The 22,486-nt window shown below is 39.5% G+C and overlaps 1 protein-coding gene across 1 annotated transcript in view; it reads left to right on the forward strand.

The window, feature by feature from the left end:
• Positions 1-22,486, forward strand: part of LOC124162455 (nose resistant to fluoxetine protein 6-like) — a 119,485-nt gene that overhangs the window by 72,893 nt on the left and 24,106 nt on the right. Inside the window, exons 6-10 of the mRNA XM_046538995.1 lie at positions 490-650; positions 2,322-2,490; positions 3,935-4,128; positions 6,088-6,229; positions 10,444-10,633. Of these exons, the coding sequence (XP_046394951.1) occupies positions 490-650; positions 2,322-2,490; positions 3,935-4,128; positions 6,088-6,229; positions 10,444-10,633 (856 nt within the window). The remainder of the gene's footprint in view (positions 1-489; positions 651-2,321; positions 2,491-3,934; positions 4,129-6,087; positions 6,230-10,443; positions 10,634-22,486) is intronic.

Below are 22,486 nucleotides of genomic sequence, written 5' to 3' on the forward strand. Positions count from 1 at the left end.
GCATGAATATTTAAAAACACGAGGCTCTTCTTTACGCGGTCAAACTTTAAAATGACGAAGTTAACAAATCCTGATCGTCAAATAATTATTAACAGGATATATTCGCATAATTTCGACTTGATTAAACGTAAAACTGTAAGATTACCTAAAAATTGGAAGTAAATAAATATAAAATTTAACACAAATGATAACCATTCTCATATCTTGAGGTCCCAAAAGCTCTTCATTTGGTTCGTGATTCTAGGTACATGTCTCACATTGTCAACACTTCAAGGAAGTTTATCCTACCTTCTACCTTGTGTATATATCCACCTCCGTTCCCAAGTAATCCTCTCCTCTACTTATACGCGTATGAATAAATTTCTCCATACATATATTTCAGCTCGCATCTTTTACTCTTTTTAACGATCATTTTTTTCTCCTATTCATCCTGCCATCTTCTTCTCAACTGCGTCACTTGCTGAACAACCAACGCCCTCCCCAACAAAGTCGAATAGAGTAGTTCTTCACATGCTGACAATGCACGCGGACCTCGTGGTGGACACATTCTTCTGCCTCGGCGCTTTCCTGCTGGCATACGCGACCATGAGACACAGCGAGCAATACGGCAGCCCACCCGTCGCCGTCATGGTTTTCTTCAGATACGTCAGGTAAGAACGAAGAAAGATGCTCAACATAGTCGAATATTTAAGCATTCGGAATTTGCAATTAAAAAAAACAATCTTCTTCTTCTTCCTTCCAGAATTAGGCTACTAAGCCTGTTCCGGCTCCACATTACCATCTTTTCCTTGGTCTTCCTATACTTCTCTTGCCAAATGGTTGATATTCCATTGCTTGTTTTGGAATTCTTTCATTTGGCATTCGAAGTAGATGTTCCTTCCATCTATGTTTGTAGTCTTGTAGTTTGTCAGTGACTGCCTGGACACCCAGTTCATCTCTTATTTGAGTGTTTCTTATTTCATTCAATCTTGTGCAGCCTTTTACTGATCTTAAAAATTTCATTTCCGATGATTCTATCTGCCTTAATTCATTATTTTTTGGCCCCCAACATTCTGATCCGTAGAGTACAGTAGGGACTGCCATCACTTTGTAAAATTTTATTTGTGTTTCTTTTCTTGTTTTGTTTTTTAGAGTTCTTCTAATTGTTCCACATATTCTCTGGAAAGTGTTGACCTTATTTATAATATCTTTTTCCTCGTCATATGTTATATAGCATCCTAAGTACTGGAAGTGCGACACTTGCTCCAAGACTTGATCCTCAATAACAATTTTTGTTCGCATCGGGTTGCTTCCTAAAAATGCCATAGTCTTTGTTTTGGTTTTTGAAATTCTCAGGTTGTATAGTTAAAACAAACAGATACAAAACAATACATGCCCAATTTCATGTCCCTCGTTACAGTTATGTATTTTTTGAGGATATAAACAATAAAAATTGACTGGTAAGGTAGACTCTTCGGTACTTTTGAAATTATCTGTGAAAGACTCGGATGGACTCCGATATCTGTGAAAGACTTTGCCGGCCTCGGTGGCGGTGGGGTAAAGTCCTCGTCTGCCGAACCGTAGTTCGCGGGTTCGAATCCCGCCTGGGCAGGTGGTCCCTATCCCGGGCATGGATGTAGCTTGTGCCGTGCTTTGTTAATTCCTCCGTTTTAAAGGCATCTATGTGCTATTTACGGGGAAGTTGAAACTTAAATAAATAACTAAAATACTTCAATACCTTATACTTGCCATTAAAATGCATGACGTCAGTTGTCTTTCATAGATGTCTTTCTGCGCACAGGTGTTGACGCGCTCGATGTACAGAATAATTAAAGAAATAACCGGGGAGTACCAAGAAGCAATTGCTATAATTCTTGGCGACTCTAACATGGTTTACCGCTGGCTATATTTTGTTTGGAGACCTTAGAAGCGAAAGATTACAAGTGCATTTTTTATAATTTTTGAGTTCAGTGCAGGTTTATGCTGGTGGGGTACACAATTTTTTTGGAAAAGGGATACAAGTAAATCACTGAGTCTATATAAATAGATATACTCACCAGTGATTCACCTGTTCACAACAATATTGTGTACCCCACCAACCATTATCTGCACTTATCTCCGAAATTATTAAAATTTCACTTGTCTTCCCTTCTAGGGTTCTCATTTCGTTCGACTCGGTGGCTGTTAACCCAGCCTTTCTGGTCAGCACACATTGTCTCATCTACAGGAGGCTAATATCAAACGTAAAGTTTCCGCATAATTATCTCCTTTAGAGGTCTAATTAGTGTACTAGATACAGCAGGCTAAAATTGAGCACAATATAAATTACATTATTTTTACAGGTTGACTCCGGCCTATGCGCTCGTCATCTTTTTCTACGCATGTGTGCTTAACAAACTCGGCTCGGGACCGCTGTGGAACTCGACGGTGGCACTCGACGCACAGGCCTGCGCAGACAACTGGTGGACCAACCTACTCTACGTCAGCAACTACGTCAAAACCAACGAAATGGTAGGAACTCTTATCTCTTATCTTAACTCTTATAAATTTAAATAAAGCAATGCATGCCCAATTTCTTGTCACTGGTTGAAAATAATGTTTTTTATGATCATAACATTAAAAATCTGCTGGCAGCATTAATTCTGATCTGATCTTTCCTCATTTTGATTATCAATATATCTGTTTAATTAGTTTAGTTGTGTGATTACTTTTCATTTAAAAACTTGCTAAATGTTCTCCACCTTATGAAGAATATTACAGTCTAATACGTTGTCATTGCTGAGGTAAGGTTGCCTTCATTTTCGTTTGTCATTGATATTCAGTACATTGGAGTAGATTTAAATAAACGTTATTTATAAATATTAAATAATTTGATCAATTGTGCGTGCAGTTTTCGTACGGCATTAAAATCTGTGTCTTTTTTTGTTGAAATAAAAAGTGCTCTGTATTTGAGGTTGCAATATTTAAAATAGATAGCAATGAAATCTATAAATTAATAGCAGATGGAAATGGAAAATGGTTTAAAAGACAATAATAATTTTTCAAGCTGATATTGTATACTTGTCAATATAGATATAATCTAATTGCCAATTTTAATAGTTTATAGACAAAATAATGTAAATTGTTTTATGGAACGTATGTTAACACTTAAAACATGTAGAAAAGTTTAATTGTTACGAACCGTTATATTATAATAATTTGGGCATGTGCTCAGCGTAAGTTATTCAGCGTAGTTTTCTAATACTCAATGTGTATTTTTGGTGTTTTTCGAATGAATAATAAACATTTTTTGTATTTTTTTTAAAGAACCATTGAAATTTTTCGATTAATCGATGCTTCAAATTTTAATTTTTGTTAAAAAGTCGAGCTTACCATTTTGCCTCCTTCATATTACGATTGTCCGAGCGATCGTCCTAACGATAGTTGGCCAAACTAGCCGTGTGAATGCATATCCAGACAATAGTTACTGTAGTTCCAAACGTTGCCACTTTACGATGGTTAGGCGCCGCGAAACCAGAAGAGGAAGTGACAAGAGAAAGACGATAAGTTCATAAAGCTCCCTACGCTCTATTTTTTCATGGATTTGTCCAAGGAAGGAAGAATATGGGTGGAAGAAAAATTATTCGTTAAATACACGTTGAACAAAGCAATATCTTGACCCTGAATTCCTCAACAGCTTTGCTAACCGTCGATTTCTCCTTCACATTAGATGTCAGCACTAGAGGGCAGCAGAGATTTTAACCATCGTTATGTGAATGCACGATAGTTCCTACGATTGCTGGAACAATCGTAATCTGAACGAGGCATTTCGGTCGAAAATCGATTTCAATCGACATTTTTCCGTCACTGAGCCGAGGGTTTCTTCTCGTCTAAATCCGGCCCTGAAGACGATGAGACAGTGATATTTAATTCTGTGATATGTCCTCACGAATCTTCTCCATTCCTCTCCTTATAGTGCATGGTCCAGTCGTGGTACCTTCCGTGCGACACGCACTTCTTCGTGATCGGCGCGCTGCTCATGTCTCTGCTCCACCGGAGGCCCCGGGTGGGCTTCGCCGCTCTCGCCCTCACCACTGCCGCATCCATCGCTGCACCCTTCGCACTCACGCTGCACAACAAGCACGACGCCACCGTCCTCTTCTACAGAGAGTGAGTACACAGCAGCAGGGGCGCAGCTAGGAATTAAGGTTTGCGGGGGGGGGGGTTTAGGTGCAACTAATACCGGTGTTTGTGGAGGTATGGAATATGCACCAGGATAAGCGGTAGGTGCGATATTGATAAATTGCGGAGGTTTAAGATAAATGATTCAAAATGGTGAGTTTCACGTCATTCTGAGGGATATTTTATTAATCCTTACCCTATCTATTAGTAATATCAATCCAATTAAGTATAATGGATTAAACTTAAAAATTTCTCTGAGCTCTGGGGGGGTTTTATCCCCCAAAACCCACCCTCGCTGCGCCATTGCACAGCAGTCCACTAATTCAAATCCACGTGCATTCTATTAACGCAGTAAAAAATCTTGTGGAAAAGTGCTACGATCTTTTGTCTATTTAAATACGTTTTATTATACTCACTTTCTTGTTTGGTTTTGTGTTGATCGATATTACTGTTATCGGAGCTGGTTGAGAGAAGTTAGGAAATGCTGGTTCGATACTCCATTCGGGTATCGGGTTGGTGTGATGGCTATAGTGTTGGCTTCCCACCCCGTGGGCTCGGATTCAAGTCCCGGCGGTGGCAGATAATTTTCAGAGACTTGGATGTTAAGTGGAGTACATTTCAAGCGCAACACTCCGTCCGTCGGATGGGACGTTAAGCCGTGGGACACTTGGCGCCTTTCGTTAAGAGCAGGCAAACGCATACGCCGGGTTTCTCTGTATCCTTCCTATCAATCCCTTCCCTCATGGCGCAAATGAATTCAGCTGTCTGTCGCCTTCTTCAAATACCATACCCCGGTTTGGTGGACTCTAATCATCAAATTAGGCTTGTAATTCAATTTTTACACCGTGATGCTATACTTGGCATTCTGACCGCTCTGTGCTCACCGTAAAGCGGCCGTGACGTCACACATGATTCATTAAAATAAGTTAGATTCACAAGTAGGTCCATATTATTTTATTTTCCTCATTTTGATAGTAGAGAAGAGAGGCGGTTCCTCCTAAGGCCCCACTTGTACACACCCCATTTCCTAAACCATACCTTTTCTTATTATCTTGCCGGCCTTGTCAGCGGAGGGGTAAAATCCTCACCCTCTAATCCATAATTCGCGGTTTCGAATCCTACCTAGGTGGATTTTCTCCCAGCGTGGGTATGGATGCGTGAGCATGTCTGCATCTATCAATTAAATCGTTATAAAGTAATGTATAGTCCTGAATTACCTAGATATACTAATAAAACATAATTATTATTTTTATAAATTTTTATTAAATTTTCTCGAGTTTTCCCAAAGTTTTTTCATAGTATGAGTTCTCACCAAAGTAACTCCTCACTTATCTGTCGAGTTCAGAAATCTTCTCGTGATGCGGCAAATTGAAATTATTATGGCCTTTTGCAGTTTGATGTATGTATTTGGATTAAATGGATGGAGAATTTTGTAAGTATGTTTTATTTGTTTTGGGAATGATCTGGTAGCAGAGATATAGGCGTTTTAAAAATTTGTTCTATATTAGTTTTATTTCTTTTGACAATTCTTGGTACTTGTTTTTTCGATGTTATGTGAGAGTGGTACTGCAACAAAAACAATATAACAAGTTCTATTTATCTTTTTTATCAACATAATATCTGATCTATTATTGACAATGGTTTTATCTGTTTGGAAAATCGTAATGTAGTTTACCAAGCACAGTTTCAGGGTGGTATTCGTAGTATGGGGTCTTGATATCTATTAATTTGTGCTGGTAAGAGATTTTGGAGAATAATTTTTGCAACCTGAAAATGTCTATTAAGGTATTCTGTATTGCCTAGTATCTTACTACAAGTTTTTATTATTATTGCTATTATTATTATTATTATTACCTTTATCACCTTGCCATCACTATCGACTTACATATCAACCATTATCTTTTTCCCCTCTCTGATTATCTGCCACCTGGTGGTTGAACCCGGCAGCTTCCTGTTTGACCCCCGTGCCTCCGCCTATTTCAACGACGTGTACATCAAGAGCCACATGCGCGCCGGGCCTTACTTCGCCGGAATCATCGGCGGATACCTCTTCTACAGATTCCGACTCTACGAGAGGAAGATACCCAAGGTGAGTGCGATTTGACATTGGACAAAAAGGGTCAGTTCCCTCGCCCCATCTTATAATTACTGCCAATGGATTCATGCCGTTTGTAAATCATAGCTTCATTTCAAGCATTGATATTCTAGTGCATTTTATATTACATCCAAGTCCCATCCCGTAGTAGTTATCTTTAAACAAGAACACCAGATGGCCTGTTCTCCTTCATCACTTAACCTCCCAAATCTCTTGATTGATTTTAGAATACCGGGACAGGCCACGATGAAAAAAATTCGGAGTAATTCACAATGCACCATAGTGCGAAATTTTACGGAGGAAAAATCATTTTCTCTGCCTGGAAATCGAACCGGGAATCCCCCGGGGATTTTAAGCCGGATAAACCCGGCTCACTAATCTCGCCTTCATTGCAACTGAGGTTGCGTACCATTTAAATTCTCATAAGAACGTTTAGAAAAAATTAATGTTGACTTTACTCCTTGCATAAGAAATAGTTTAGGCCAAAAAGATGAGTAAGGTCTGGGAGAGAATAATAGAAGAGATAGAAAAACATTTTACGTCTTTATCTCAGCCACCAGTATACACTGACATGTAAGTTTCCCACAGCTGAAGGGCAAGTCTGGCCTAGGTATCTATTCTCTGCATCTTTACCTACCGTATCCTATGAGTCACCTATTGCATCGCTGCTCCCACCTTTCTTCACCTTTTCCCTAACTCATCCCTATTTCTAAGCACCATCTATTACACCTTGACTTCCATTATCAGGGATCTTATATCAACTGAATGTATCATTGGCCTTCGTCTGTGGATTCCCCGATCCATTTTCCACTAATACTTTTGCCATCGCAGCTCGTCACTACTTGTTTATTTCTTTCTCAAGCGAAATGCAATTACCTCCTCGCCTCGTCTTTTTTCCGTTCCCGACACTAATCGCCGATTTCCTGAGGCATAAATCTCTCCCATTACGGCATCAACTCCAATACAACGCAGCCAAGTATCTCAGAGAAACTGTCCGCAAGAAATAATACCGCAGCTTTTAAAGGTATCTCCCATCATTCTTCTGTCATTACGTAGTTGACTTGTATGTAACAATGGTCATTCCGCGGGGCAGAACTGTTACCATCATGGATGGCAATCGAAACTAAATGAATGTCAAAACCAGTAATATTTCAATAGTTTCGTTCCCGGGAGCGAAATGTAGAAACGAAATGGATTTAAGCCCGGAGAGCTAAGCTCAGGATCAAAACGAAATCGGAGTCAAAACTACTTCGGGTCGAAACAAAACTGAAACTCTGTAACGAAACGAAACGTGGATAATGTTTCTCACCGGAGGGACCGGATGGAGGGATTGCTTCACCTTCGAACGATTTAGTTTCGACCCAGACACCGAGTACGAAGTATGGTTGAATGTATGGCTTACCGCCATTAGATTCATGGGGCACTCACATTTAGACCACTAACAGGAGAACGGTGAACACAAACTGGCCATTCGATTTTTAAGCTCGATGTTTCCACCTCTCTACACGCATGTCAAACGTAATGGGTCGAAACAACTCTCTCATATCCCCCTCACACTCAACTTTTGGGATCGAAACTTAACTATGAGCAGTGGAGTTTAGATTAATTTAGTTTCGTTCCCGGGAGTAAAGTTTCGTCCCGGGTCGAAACTAAACTCGTTGGTGATTTTAACTTCGTGCGGGAACGAAATTAAACCTAGGCCTCGTATTTTCGTTTCCCTCCGGGTCGTAATTAACGTAATGCCGTAATACCGATTCACTTGCCATCCCTGGTTACCATACATGATGAAGACGAAAGATACCTAGAGTAGGAAAAACATCGATTTTGCTCTCTCAAAAATTGTGTTTTTAAATATTAAATAATCTGTGGTCAACTCGGGCTCTCGTTCAATGCTTCATGAGTGATTTTAAAGTTTTAGTGTTTTTAGAAAATATCGGGAGTTTTAAATGTCGTGGTTTTAAAGAGTCCAACTGTCAATATTTTTATTATGTTGGTAAATATGCTCTTGAATAGTGATAAAAAATTTCAATTTGAATTATTATTTACTACGTCTGTGGCAGGCGCCAAGGTTAGGCGTGTTTTTTTAAGCTCAGTGGTTTTTTTGCTCACCCTTCAGTATTTATTTGTGAATTTTTGGCCAATAATAATACAGTAACGATACCCCAGCCAGACATGGCTTCATGTGACTTTTTCATATTTCCAATGGTAAAGAGAACCTTATATAGCCTAAATTTACATTAAATTAACATGCATTAAATGAAATCGCTGAAAGATAGAAAGGCTATTCCTGAGATCGAATTTTAAAAGTGTTTCGAAGGCTGGAAGAAGCACTGGCACAAGCGCTTGATATTTATTGGGGACTATTCTGACGTCGACAACATTAATGCAGACTAATGAATAATTACTCTTTTATTAAAACTGAAATTCCCGTTGTTCTGTGAATTCATCATCATCATCATCATTAGTCAACAATCCTAAGATTGGTTTGACGCAGCTCTCCATTTCTCTCTCCTATTCGCTAATCTTTTCATAGCTACATATTTCTTCTCTTTCACATCCTTTATAACCTGTCCTGTATAACTCATTCGGGGCCGTCCCATGCCCTTCTTCCCTTCCACTAGTCCTTCAACGATTGTCTTCATCAGACCATCGTGCCTCAAAATGTGGCCAACTAAGTTGTCCCCTCTTCTGCATAAGGTTTTTAGGAGGTTTCTCTTTTCTCCCACTCTTCTTAGCACTTCCTCGTTACTCACACGGTCAATCCATTTTATCTTCATCATTCTTCGGTTGCACCACATTTCGAATGCTTCCACTATTGACTTCTCTGCTTCTGTCAACGTCCAAGCCTCGCTTCCATAGAGAAACATACTCCATATGTAGCATCTGATGAATTGTTTCCTTACTGCTATGCTGGTATTTTCAACTGTAAGAAGATTCTTCTTTTTGTAGAAAGCCCTCTTCGCCTGCGCTATTCTACTTTGTATTTCTTTCTTGCTCCGTCCATCGCTGGTAATTCGGCTTCCCAGGTAAGAAAACTCGTTCACCTCTTCAAGTTTATGCTTTCCTAGGTTGATTTTTGTTTTAGCCTCCTCTCTTTTGCTGCAAACTAATATCTTAGTCTTCTTTTTGTTTATTTTCAGCTGATATCTGGCCATTGTCCTTTCCATCTTTGTCAACGTCTTCTTCAAATCCTTCTCTGTCTCGGCTATGACTGCTATGTCGAAAGCAAATCGCAGCATGCTTATTTTTTTCCGTGGATATTGACACCCGAAGCTTTCTCCTTGATTTCATTGATGGCTTTCTCCATGTAAACATTAAAAATTAAGGGGGAAAGCGCACAACCCCTTTTCTTATTCTTGCTTCTGCACCGTTTGGTCCACATTTGATCACAGCTACTTGGTTTTTATACAAACTATGAATAATTCTACGATCATTGTAGAGTACGCCGATTTCTTTCAGAATTCTAAGCATTGAATTCCATTCCACGTTATCAAATGCCTTCTCTAAATCGACAAATACTATGACAGTCGGTTTGTTTTTCTCCAATCTCTTCTCTATGAGCATCCTAAGTGCCAAAATTGCTTCCCTTGTGCCCCTGCTTTTCCTAAATCCGAATTGGTCCCTATCCAGGAATTCTTCTGCTCTTCGTTCTATTCTCCTGTAAATGATTCTTGTCAGAATCTTCGACGCGTGTGTCCTCAGGCTTATGGTCCTAAATTCTTCGCACTTCTCAGCTCTCTTCTTTTTGGGTATGGGAATGATGATGCTCTTCTCGAAGTCATTAGGTAAATCTCCTGTTGAGTACATATCGCAGATAGTTTTATACAGTTGAGTTAAGATCTTTTCTCCTGCATTTTTTATTAGCTCTGCTGGAATGTCATCTATTCCTGGGGCCTTATTTTTTCGCAGATAAAGTTCACATAATACCAATCATTATCTCTGCCACAGGAGTAGTGCCTCATTCAATCCATCAAGGTCTTCAAACTATTGGACTGCTGAAAAACTTATTTACTTTTTATTTTTTACTGTTTATTACAATACAAAAAGCAGCAATTTTAAATACTTGCCGGATTTTCAGAAAATTTTTCAACACAGAGTAAAAAGACGAGAGTACTTGGTGATACCCGTACCTCGCCTAAAACCAGCAAAAATTCTGTGAAAATTTATTAAATAATAATAATATAAATTCTTTTTTCTGCCCATGATAGCTGTGGGCGTGGCTTCTGTTTCTGCTGGCCACCTGTCTACTGAACGCCGTCATGTTCTCTGGCGCCATCTTCTACATGCCGGGCAGACCTGACACCCCCTTGGAGGACGCCACATACGCCGCGCTTCAGAGGTTCGTCTGGGGAGGCGCTACCTGCATGCTCCTCATCGCCCTCGCATCGGGACGGATACGTAAGTGCTGACAAAGTAATATTCATGATTTCAATGGAGGATTCTCCGGTCGGCCACTAAATGTGAAGCCACCCACCGCGCATTTAAATGCATTTCATGGGGTGGGGGCAAGAAATAACTGTTCACGTTATAATACAAAGTATGGAAAAGGTGAATGAAACCAACATTTTAAGAAAACTATAGCAGCGCTGAATTCGGTTTTTAACAGTATTTGCCTGAAAAAATATTTTAATTACAGATCTTTTACTAATATCATTTATCGTGGGTTTAAAGTTTTTTTTTGAAAACTTTCGTGTTAACCCAGTCCTGATTTTCATTCACCCTTTATAACCTAATGTTGCTTCTAAGCAACATCAAAAATGTTTAAATTTTCAGCTCAAATTAGGAGATATCTACACAAAATATTATTTTGTAGTGTAAATTTTAATGACGAAATATTTAGCTACCAGGATAATTATCATTGAGTAAAATTTTCAAGTTTTCAAAATGAAAAATCTTGAAATTTGATTTCTCCCAGAAACAGCTCTCGGTTAGAAAGGGTTAAAAACTTATTAATTTTGCTTCTGGGGGGGGCAACTGCGCCCTCCTGCCCCTCGCTGGGTACGCCCATGGCTCGGTGGTTGTGATGCTTCGAAACCTGGAAACACCAAATCAATGCTAAAGAATGCGTTTGATGATTAAAAAACTTATTATCAATGCAATACACGCGAGTATAGTCAAAGGAAAATTCAAAGATGACGGAAAAATACGGAAAAACTGCCTTCGACATAAAAACCATTAGAGACGATATTTCTCCATCTTAGCTAGTATCAAATTTTATGTATATTCAATATTTTCAATTATAAGGTCAGCTAATCCTTATTACAAGGTCTGGGATTTCAATAGTTGTTTCATCTTCAAAGGCCAAACTGTGTGAAAACTTCTAGTTCTTCTTAGGGATAACTACAAAGAGAGCTATGTATGATCTTAGGTTTTCCCGGCGTATCAGTTGCAGAAAAAATTTTCCAGCATATATACACTCCATCCGAGTTCAGGTGTAACCTGATTGGTTCACGCTTGTTGAGGTTTTCCCGCCATTTTTGTCGTATATAATGGACTTCATTATTGGTCTTCAAGCATTGCTGATTTGGAAACCAGTGTCCCTGTTGAAGTTGTTGCGGTTGATGCGGATATGAATGGCTTCCTTGACAAGGCGGTCCCAGTAGCCATGTGCTCGGCATAGCAGTTTCGTCTCCTTCCATTGCATGGCATGGTCTTCATTTATGCTATGCTCCGCCACTGCAGACTGGCCCAACCGGAAAACATATATACTGGAAAATTTTTGAAGAACGGCATTCGGAAGATCCCCTGAGGATGATCAGCAAGTCGCGGATCGAAACGTCGGGACACATGGACGACATCAACCGGTGTAAAACCCGAGAAACTTCTCTACAAAGAGAGCGTTTTCTTTCGTGACGTTCATTTCGATAGGAAGTTAATTTTCATGGAGAAAAAGAATGTAAGGATCGGAATATAATCTATTATCATTTGAATATTTTAATCTCCTGTTTCCAAATCTAAAATGAGCAATACCTCGTAGGAGCTATATTATACAAATTCATCCTCACCTAACAATATTCTGAAAAATTTTGCGCCGTAATTATGCTTTTCCTAAGCAAGGTCAATTTACGGAATTAGAAATCGTGAAGGTGAAGAGCGTCACTATTCGCCGAGGTAATGACCCCTAAAATGACTCCATTTATTACTCTTATTGAGATGTCAGAACTTCATAAAGATTCTCTTCGCATTAAGGCCCTGATGGATAACCTTAAATATGGGCCATTTGTCTTAAGTCAGTTCCATGATCACAGAGCGTAAAATTTGGGCTCCTAATCATCTAAATCTTTTGGCACTTGGCCATTAGAGACTTTTTAATCCTCAAACCGTCTATATACGTGAAAGGGCCGCATTGAGACAAATATTCCATGGTGACAACGATAAGTAGTATTTAGAGTAAAGAGGCGCTATTCCCACAGTAACAAATTAATGTGCTCCAAAGTCTTTGCTTAGCATTTCCGGTTTAGCTCTAGATAAAAGATACGCTCGAATATAGTATGGAATTATGCATTTCTATTCAACTTTTTTCTTTTAAAATGAATTAATACGTGCTGCAGTATTTCCAAATTAATTTAGCAATATCTGTTGCCTACTCCGGAGAATATAGTTTAAAAGGCAACAAAAGAGATCCTATTTTTTTGAGGATGAGAATGGTCTTTTTTGCGAAGGAAAAGGGAATAAAACATGCTCTAATTTCCAACGCATCATCATTCGCCGATTTTTCCGATTCATACGGTGAACGTGCAAGTTCATTTCGTAAAAACTTGCATAAGAATTTGACCGAAAATATTTTGAGAATGAGTAGTAATTGGTTGTTGTTAGCTGGCAGCAATACCCTTCCGCGATCGACTTGCAGAAACAATTTTTTTGGCTATTTATAACGGAGGCCGGTTACAGCAAGTAACTAATTGCATTAAATATCATTTTACTGGTTGAAATTTAACATCGCAGGAATACTAGTGTCGATAAAAAAGGCGTTCACTTTGATACAATCGATTCTTACCTGTATCTACAAAGACATAGGCAGACAAATGCCTCTATAATCGAGTGGATACCGATAACCTTCGACCATGAGAATAAATAACACACAGATCCTTCAGAAAGCCAGTCGGAAAGCGCCACTTTGCATGCTGTGAAAGAAGACAAATGAGTCTTTACTAATGACCATTTCCACTAAGTGAATGCTTCAATCAAGATTAGTCAGCACAGTCTGAGGTCAAACTCGTTTTCTTCCCTCAAGCAAAAAAAAACGATTCATTTTACGCTACGTCCATCTCGGTCCATCTATCCCCAATACGTAAATTTTCGTCAATTTTTCATCTCCTTCGAAAAGCCTATAGATCAAAAATAGACTGGTTAACTTGAAGAAAGGAGGCTATGGACCAACCGTGACTACCCATTTACTCACTATGACAACCCATTAAAAATAGAATAAAGAACATGATTTTTCCAAAAATAGTATACAATGAATAAAAATTATAAAAAATAAGCTTTTCCTCACTCGGAGAATTAAGCATGGGTGCTAATTAGGTTTATCAATAGTGAGTGTAACAAAACTTGATTGGCGAGTAAGGATTGGGACGTAATCATAATATTTAAATCTAATAAACACCCACGCTGTATTCATGATGAAAACATTTTAACATTGTTTTTGGAAAAAGCGTGCTTTATTAAAAATTTACATGACAATCAGATTATTTTATTTCATAAAATTTTAAATATAATGGCATATTGAGTACTTATTTTCCGGGTTTTCTACCCGAAAAGTCAGAGCTTACCCGATGCTCAGTCTCACTGCGCGCCACTAATACAGCTGTTCCTCTCTCTACTCAACGTGGTGGGAGAAAAAATAGGTAATAATTCCCGCGTAATTTTTTTTTTTATTTAAGAAAACCGATTTTGACGTTCTGACATCATAATTTCGGGTAGTTACCAAAATATCCTTTCCCTTGGGCTACAACCTTGTCGCGGTGGAAAGGCTTGCGCGCTCCTATGACCCCTAGAGCTGCACTGGCGGGATTAATTCTAAATTATTCCCGGTAGGGCCACCCATGCCAGATAGGTCGAAGGGTAGGAGCCAGACGAAAGGTAGTCCGCGTGATGGTGTCACGTAAAAAACACTGTTGGAATGGAAGTGGGAAACCCTACCAACTATCTCTTCCCTGAACACATGGAGTACAACCAAATGAGCCTCGGAATCTCATCGCCCGGGACCCGTCCGCAAAGGGCGGGTGTCGGGCACGGCAACGAGGTCGGCAAGGTCCTCGGGGTCGCCAACATGCGAAATCCTTGCAGAGACTTATCATCATCAACATCAGTGGCAGCAGCAATGAAGAAAGAAGAAAAGAAGACCAAGAAGATGGAGAAGAAGAAGTCTGCTATAAATGTGGGGACGTGGAATGTGAGGACTATGATGAGGGCGGGAAAGTTAGAAAATATCAAAAGGGAAATGGATAAAGGGAGGATAGATATCTTAGGATTATGCGAGGTGAGGTGGAGGGATGGGGGGGATTATTGGAGTGATGGGTATGGGGTTATATATAGTGGAGGGGAAGAAAGCCAGCGAGGGGTAGCTTTAGTATTAAACGGGAAGATGGGTAAGCGTGTGGTAGGTATAGACCAGGTAAGCGATAGGATTCTGGTGGTAGAAATTGAGGCGCGGCCCACCAACCTTGTGGTGGTCCAGGTTTACATGCCCACTAGCAATCATAGGGAGGAAGAAGTAGACGAGGTGTATGAACAGCTCGAGGAAATAATTAGAGACACACCGGGTAAGAAAAATCTGGTAGTGATGGGGGACTGGAACGCCTCAGTCGGGGAAGGGAGGAATGGAAACGAAATAGGAGATTTTGGTCTAGGAATACGGAACGACAGGGGAGAGAAAGCAGCAGAATTTTGTAGGAGAAACAAATTATTCATCACAAACACGTGGTTCAACCATCATAAAGGGCGAAGGTACACGTGGAAAAGTCCAGGGGATGCGGGGAGATATCAAATAGACTACATTATGGTAAGACAGAGGTTTAGGAACAGTGTGAAAAACTCGCGCAGCTTCCCTGCAGCGGATGCGGATTCGGACCACAATCTAGTGCTCATGAAATGCAACGTAAGATTCAAAAGACTTATGAAAGTTAGGAAGGCGAAGAAATGGAACGTAGAAGCCCTGAAGGGGAGTATGAGGAGAGAATATCAGGAACTAGTGGACATTAGTATACGGGAGATTGAAAGTACCAAGACGGTAGAGGAAAGATGGGATAATATAAAAACGGGAATAGTCAAAGCGGCGGAGAAGTCAATTGGTTACGTTGACAGTAGAAGGATAAAGAAGCCGTGGATAACGGAGGCAATGGTTAATGAAATGGAGGAGAGGAGGAAGTGGAAGAACGTGGACACAGAACAGGGCAAAAGAATGTATAGGGAATTGAATAATCGATTACGACGTGAAACTAAGAGGGCAAGGGAGGCTTGGTGGAAAAGACAGTGCGAGGAAATGGAAAAGTTCCAGAAGGATGGAGAAGTAGGCGCGTTGTACGCCAAAGTTAAGTCGCTATCGGGCGGCAAAAGAGGACAAGCCATGTCTAAAATTAAGGCTAAAGATGGGAGGATGCTAACCGAGCGGGAAGAGGTACAGGGTAGGTGGAAGGAATACGTGGAGGACCTGTATGACGGAACGAACAGACCAGAGAGATTGACTCTAGAGGAGGAAAGTGCAGTGGAGGAGGATAATCTTGGGCCGGAGATATTAGATTCAGAAATAGAGAGAGCACTCCGTGATATGAAGGCTAGGAAAGCAGTAGGCGTGGACAACATCCCGTGTGAGCTTCTGAAGAATCTAGGGAAGGAAGGTAAGAAAAGGTTTTTCGAACTAGTGCGCAAGATCTATGAGGAGGGATGTTGGCCGGAGGATTTCGTGAAGACGGTTTTAATTCCGCTTCCGAAAAAGAAGAAAGCTGTGGAATGCGGAGATTATAGGACTATCAGCCTAATATCCCATGCGGCTAAAGTAGTGCTGAGGATATTGAACAGACGAATGGAGGCGAGGGCAAACGAGTATTTGGGCGAAGATCAGTTTGGTTTCAGAAAAGGGAAGTCAACTCGTGATGCAATAGCAATAATGAGGTCCCTCGTGGAGAGGAACCTAGAATATGAGCAGGACGTATATGTGTGTTTCGTGGATTTTGAAAAAGCGTTTGATAGGGTGAACTGGGTAAAGTTAATGGATATTCTCAAGAGAATAGGTGTTGACTGGAGGGATAGACGACTGATTTGTAATCTGTATATGGCCCAGACTGCGCAAGTGAGGATAGCGGACGGAGAATCTGGGTGGGCAAGCATTGGCCGAGGTGTGAGGCAAGGCTGTCCTCTATCGCCACTGCTCTTTAACGTGTATGCTGAAGAGATGGTAAGGGAAGCGTGGGATGAGTTAGAAGCTGGGATAAAAGTGGGAGGAATGATGTTCAAGTCAGTGAGATTCGCGGATGACCAGGCGTTGATCAGTCAGTCAGCAAGGGGGCTTCAGGCCCTAGTGGATGCGTTATACGAACGTTGCGAGGAGTTTGGGATGAGGATTAATCACAAGAAAACTAAGGTAATGCGGTTCTGTAAAGCATCACGAGCGAGGAATGTGAGACTCAAGATAAAGGTGGGTGGTGAAAAACTTGAGCAGGTTGAGCAATTCAACTATTTAGGCAGTACGTTAGAGGAAAACGGATACAGTAGTAAGGACATAAGGAAGAGAATCGCATTAGCGAAGGAGGCATTCATGAACAGGAAGGAGCTTCTTAGAGGATCGTTGTGTAAGAGTTTAAAGAAAAGGTTAGTGAAGAGTTTGATCTGGAGTGTAGCTCTCTACGGTGCGGAAACGTGGACTCTGAGGAAAGAAGACGAGAGAAGATTGGAGGCGTTCGAGATGTGGGTATGGAGAAGAATGGAGAGGGTGAAATGGACGGAGAGGAAAAGGAACGACGAAGTGCTGGATATGGTTGGCGAGGAGAGAAAGCTTTTAGATGAGATACGCAGGAGACAGAAGGTTTGGATGGAGTTAGTGCTTAGCGGTGAGGGGATGTTGAAAATGGTGTTGGAGGGTAGAATGTTGGGGAAACGAGGGAGGGGAAGGAAAAGAATAGGATTTTTAGATAGATTGAAAGAGAGTAGGCCTTACAGTGAATTAAAGAAGGCAGTGCTGGAAGGAAAGGGAGGCTCCCAGATCACCTCTTTAGTACTCCATGGAAACCTACCTTAATCGGTAGAATACTATAATAATACCAAAATATTTATTGTACTATGGTTGAATTTTTATGCGTTTTGTATATTCTGAATTGTACGCACCTTAGATGTACCCTTGAGTATTGATGTACCCTCGCAGAGTTCACATGTACCCTTGATGATGACACAAGAGCGTTTAAAAACACAATGGGTTCCTTTAAAAGCATTGCTTGGATTTACTGGTGCTTTAGTCTACCAGTATGATAATAATTTACTTAGACCTACGCAGGTTATATGCGGGGAAAGCAAGAGAATTTTATCGCATGTACATCAATTATATATTAAAGGTGGAAGCTGCTTTTGGTTACTGCTTAGAACTATCATTTGACTGGTTGGTACCAGACATTTTAAAGAACAATTAAAGATTCATATCGTAGTCAGCGATTATTTTTCTTAACGAATGGAATATTTGAAACTGAAAGGTATGGACCACACGAAAAATATTCACTTTGACTCACAATAAAAGCAAAGACGAGTAAAGAAGCAATTGACATCCGTCGTTTCCCGGGAAAGTTATCTTCGATACGAAAACAAATAACATATTTACATAAAATCGGGTCATCAGTGACAAATGTTATAGGTACTTAAATAGTAACTCATGAGATGGCTTTGTCATCATTTTTTTCACCTAGAGACGCAATTGATAAAGTCATAAGCACCTTCGAACACGACTTCAGGCCTGAGGCCTAAGCTATTTCCACAACTGATATAGAATTTCTCGAAAATTACGTTATCAATAGCCACCTCAGAACTTAGGTAGCTTCTGAGAGGCGCACTCCATTTGTGAGACTCATTTTACCCGCATGAACTTACGTATACCTACTCACTAATCTACTAGCGTCTCGGCCGAAGCATAAATTTCAGCCGATTTATTTGGCAAACGAAAACGGAAAAAAATTCTGCCTCGCATCAACTATGTCCACGTAAATATAAACCACCCGACGTCAAGAGTAGGGCGTAATATTAATATTAGGTGGAGGAGGGGACTTCTTAGTCTCAACCTCGCCCGAATAAAGGCATTTTATTATTAATATTGTCCGCCTGAGTATCGGGGAAGACATCGTAATGTCAACTCGTAACTTTCAGAAACCCACTTGAAATGGCATTTATCTATCTATAATAGAATTTTTAATGTTCTCACCTAAGATAATGTTCTAACATAAGATTCTATAAAGCTAATCCCCGCCAATTAGCCGTAATCATGTCCTCTCCAGAACATATTTACGTTCAAAGAGACCACTATCCCGCCATCCAGCGCATGTAGTTTACCAAAGCTCTGGTAGAGGTCTCTCAAACCGGTTTTCACTCCCGCTTGCAAGGACCAGCCGTTTTGCCGCGAAGCCGCGAAGGGCATTTGCGAGGCGCTGCGGACAATCATTGAACTAAGTCGTATCCTTCATCTCAATTGGCGCGGGATATTTGGTCCGAAAAGATAGCTTTGGAGTAAACTTCATTCGCTACTGGAGTAAACTTCATTCGATAATATCTGATTTGATACAAAGACCTTTCCACAGCGCATTCCGATATCTGTTAAAAATTCTAAAAAAAACATTCAAGTAGTAAATGAGATGAATTGATTGCGAAGAGTATTTAAACTGAAATTAGCAAAAAATTACGACCCGTCGCAACGGAAGTCTTTGGAATGATAATATCTTCTTGTTATTTTAAATATTTATTTAAAAAATTATTCATAATTTTTTAAGCTAATTTTTATTTTTTAATATTTTTATGAAAAAGAGGCATGCGTTACTAATCACTGCATTATAGAGAAATATTTCAAATGCTAAATTTTATTTATCGCGTAACTTGAAATAACAGTCATTTTCATGTGATTAGAATCTTAATTAAAATTTGGTTACTGCCAACTCAGAGCCGTGCCAACATGATTGGATGCCTTGGACTCAATACAATATGGGATAATTACCGGTAAAATCAGTAAAATCACCATTTAAATCAGGTCAGCAGTGAGGTTTTTGTGGGGAATAGTGTATTGGCTCCCTATCCAGAGGCTGAAAGAAACTGTGAAGAATAGGAAAGTATAAAATGGGATACAAAAACGGAAAAACTACTGACTTGGGTCAAGTTGCGCGTCCATGTGAACGTTAACCACCTGATTGCATGATTTGATCATAATGGAACCTCTTTACGTTGAGGAGAAAACGTCCTATTACCCGCATGTCCAAATCAAAGGTTCCTTTTTACATGGGGCACGTCATTACGCAGGTTATCACTAAAAAGAAATGCTGAAATTGCGAGAATGCGAGCTTGGAATTAGTGCAGGCTATTTTTCCATATCGTGTCCATACATTCTCGCATGTGTTCTAGCGATTCATACTACCATAACTTTGCGTTTTAAGGGCAATTATCGCCCAATAAAGTAGCCTCCTCGTTTTTTTGGATTATTTAGAAATGGCAAGCGTGATCAGTGTGCATCAGGATGAATAAAATACTTCTATCTCATTAAGAATTCAAGAAATAGCGTAAAATGCGATGCGATGGTGCTCTTTTGGTTTAATAGCGTCTTCAAACGATGGCTTTATTGCCACTAAGTCGTAACTTAATCGTGAAAAATGGTTTCTCTCCCATCCATTAGCATTACGGGCTCGTAGGACTTTAGCATACGAACTTCGGAAAATGCCACATTATCTTCCTTAAATTACACTAATGAGTGAAAACAACTGTTGACGTTAGCAAGCAAGGATACTGACGCATCAAGTGAAAACAATATAATTAATCTTAACACACAGATTAAAATGGGAGAAAGGACAAGATAAAAACAAACGAAAGAGAACCAGCGCATGAGCACAAGTTAAATTCTGTGACTCTGTATGAGGTCTAATGAGGAATAAACAATCAGAAAAGTCAATCATGGGTTTCATATAGGCATGACAATCAGTCTCGAGGAAAATTTCGTTGCTAACTATGGAAGACGGTTATATAAACTTCCCTCGAAATCCCATTATTTCAAATAGAACAATTTGATTTTCATCCTGGATATTTTGTCATAGTGCTGGTAAAAAATAGCTTAAATCTAGTCCAATAATCATAGAATTCCAATCCTAGTGTTACATACTTTATTCCTCCATTCCTTCCTATCTCAAACAGTTCATTTAATTTCCTGACGTTGTTGCTTCTTGTTTCCTTCTTTATTTGCCACAAGTGCTCACTGATATCTTGGCCTTTTTTGGGAGACATTTCCGTCATTTTTTTCTCCATTATATTTCTCTCGTTTTCACTGCGACCCGTGTTTGAGTTTTTAAACGGAAAATAAAGGATGCTTCAAGGTTTATGATAGTTTGTGTCTGTGGATTATTTACAAGTGGCAAGTGAGATCAGTGTACATTGGGATGAATAAAATACTCCTATACCACAATGAACAGGAGAAACAATGTACAAGGCGATGATGCGCTTCGTGTTGAATAGCGTCTTCAAATTTTCGCCTCATTGACATTGGGGGATTTAAGTCAATGCTGAAAAAGGTTTCTCTCCCATCATTTCGTATTACTACGGCTTATCTAACGCATCCTTCTATGGTTGATAATAATAAATTGTCCTCTTTCTTCCCCTATCCATCTGTATAACGCCTATTTTTTCACCCCATCCGTTTGTTCGATATTTAACATTCTTCTAACGCATAGTTTTCCAATACTTACTCATTTTCTGATCAGATTTTCCCATTGTCCATTCTTCTGATCTATGGAGTGACATTGCCCGCACTTCTTGCAAACTGTTTCCATGCCTCCATCCTAAATCTCCGAAAGCTTAGCAGCATCCTTTTCTTCATGGATTCCGTCATAGTTTGGGCTACACGACGCTTTATGTATGTTGTATTTCCACCATCACTTATGTGCCAAATAGCTGGAAACGGGTGAAGATCTGGAAGAACTTGAAAAAATGAACCCGAGCAATTAATTAACCTTGAAAATATCATCCCTTCAGACGATTTAATAATTATCTAAAGGCAATAGGAACCCATAGAAGCCCCAAGGTCTTATACTGCTATGATGTTGAACTGATTAAATATATTTTGATCGACAATAACACTGAAAATACTAAAGGATATAAAGAAAAACATGCATTGCCAACTATTTTCGCAGACTTCGAATACCCATAAAGCTACATATTTAATAAGGATGTGAAGTATGGTTAGCTATGAGGAGCAAAGCACATATTGGCGGCAATTTGCGAATTAAAATACTTTGGCACTTTTCCTAAAATACAGCAACTTCCCTTTTACGATCGGATTTAATAGATTTTTTTTTTATTATCTTAAGGGTTTGAAATCAACTAAGACCGGTCGAGAAATGAAATTGTAGTATTGATGGAAAATTTCCGGTACCTAACTTTTAATTAAAAAACAGGCCATAAGTAATTCCTCCGGATTAAGACTTATATAATAGCGAATGATTATTGAACAACAAACAGAAAGGCGTATTGAAGACTGAACACGTTAATGGCAAAGTCGATAACGAGACGATAGAAACAAACTCTGACGGGGAAAATCTGTACAAAAGAAGATTGGACCAAAAAATTATTAAATATACAGTATTTTTAAGAGCTTCCTGATTCTTGAAATATTTAATCCATTATTACGATAGAAAATTAATTTTTATAAATAAACAGAGTTTTTCTCGCGACAATTTTTGAAGAAATTTGATACAAACAAATTTTTTGTTGTGATCGTGTATAATTTTTCTTCCTTTTTAATGACCCCAGCGCTGTCATCGGAATTTGGTGGGAATTTTTTCAAACAAAGCTCCATGTTTACTTTTAAATCCTGAATGAAACTCGAGGTACAATACCAATTATAATTAAAAGTTGAAAGAAAAAAGAATTTTATTTTGGTCATGAATCATCCTGAAATTTTCAGATTAATTGCTAATCTGTAAGCGGGTTAAAATCCAGTCGCTAGATTTGACCCGCACAAGAAGACAAACATAAAAGCGAGTTTATGAAAGCGTTCTAACATAGGCTGAAATTACTAGAAGGACA

The sequence above is a fragment of the Ischnura elegans genome, chromosome 7, assembly GCF_921293095.1.
Source record: "Ischnura elegans chromosome 7, ioIscEleg1.1, whole genome shotgun sequence".
NCBI lineage: Eukaryota > Metazoa > Arthropoda > Insecta > Odonata > Coenagrionidae > Ischnura > Ischnura elegans.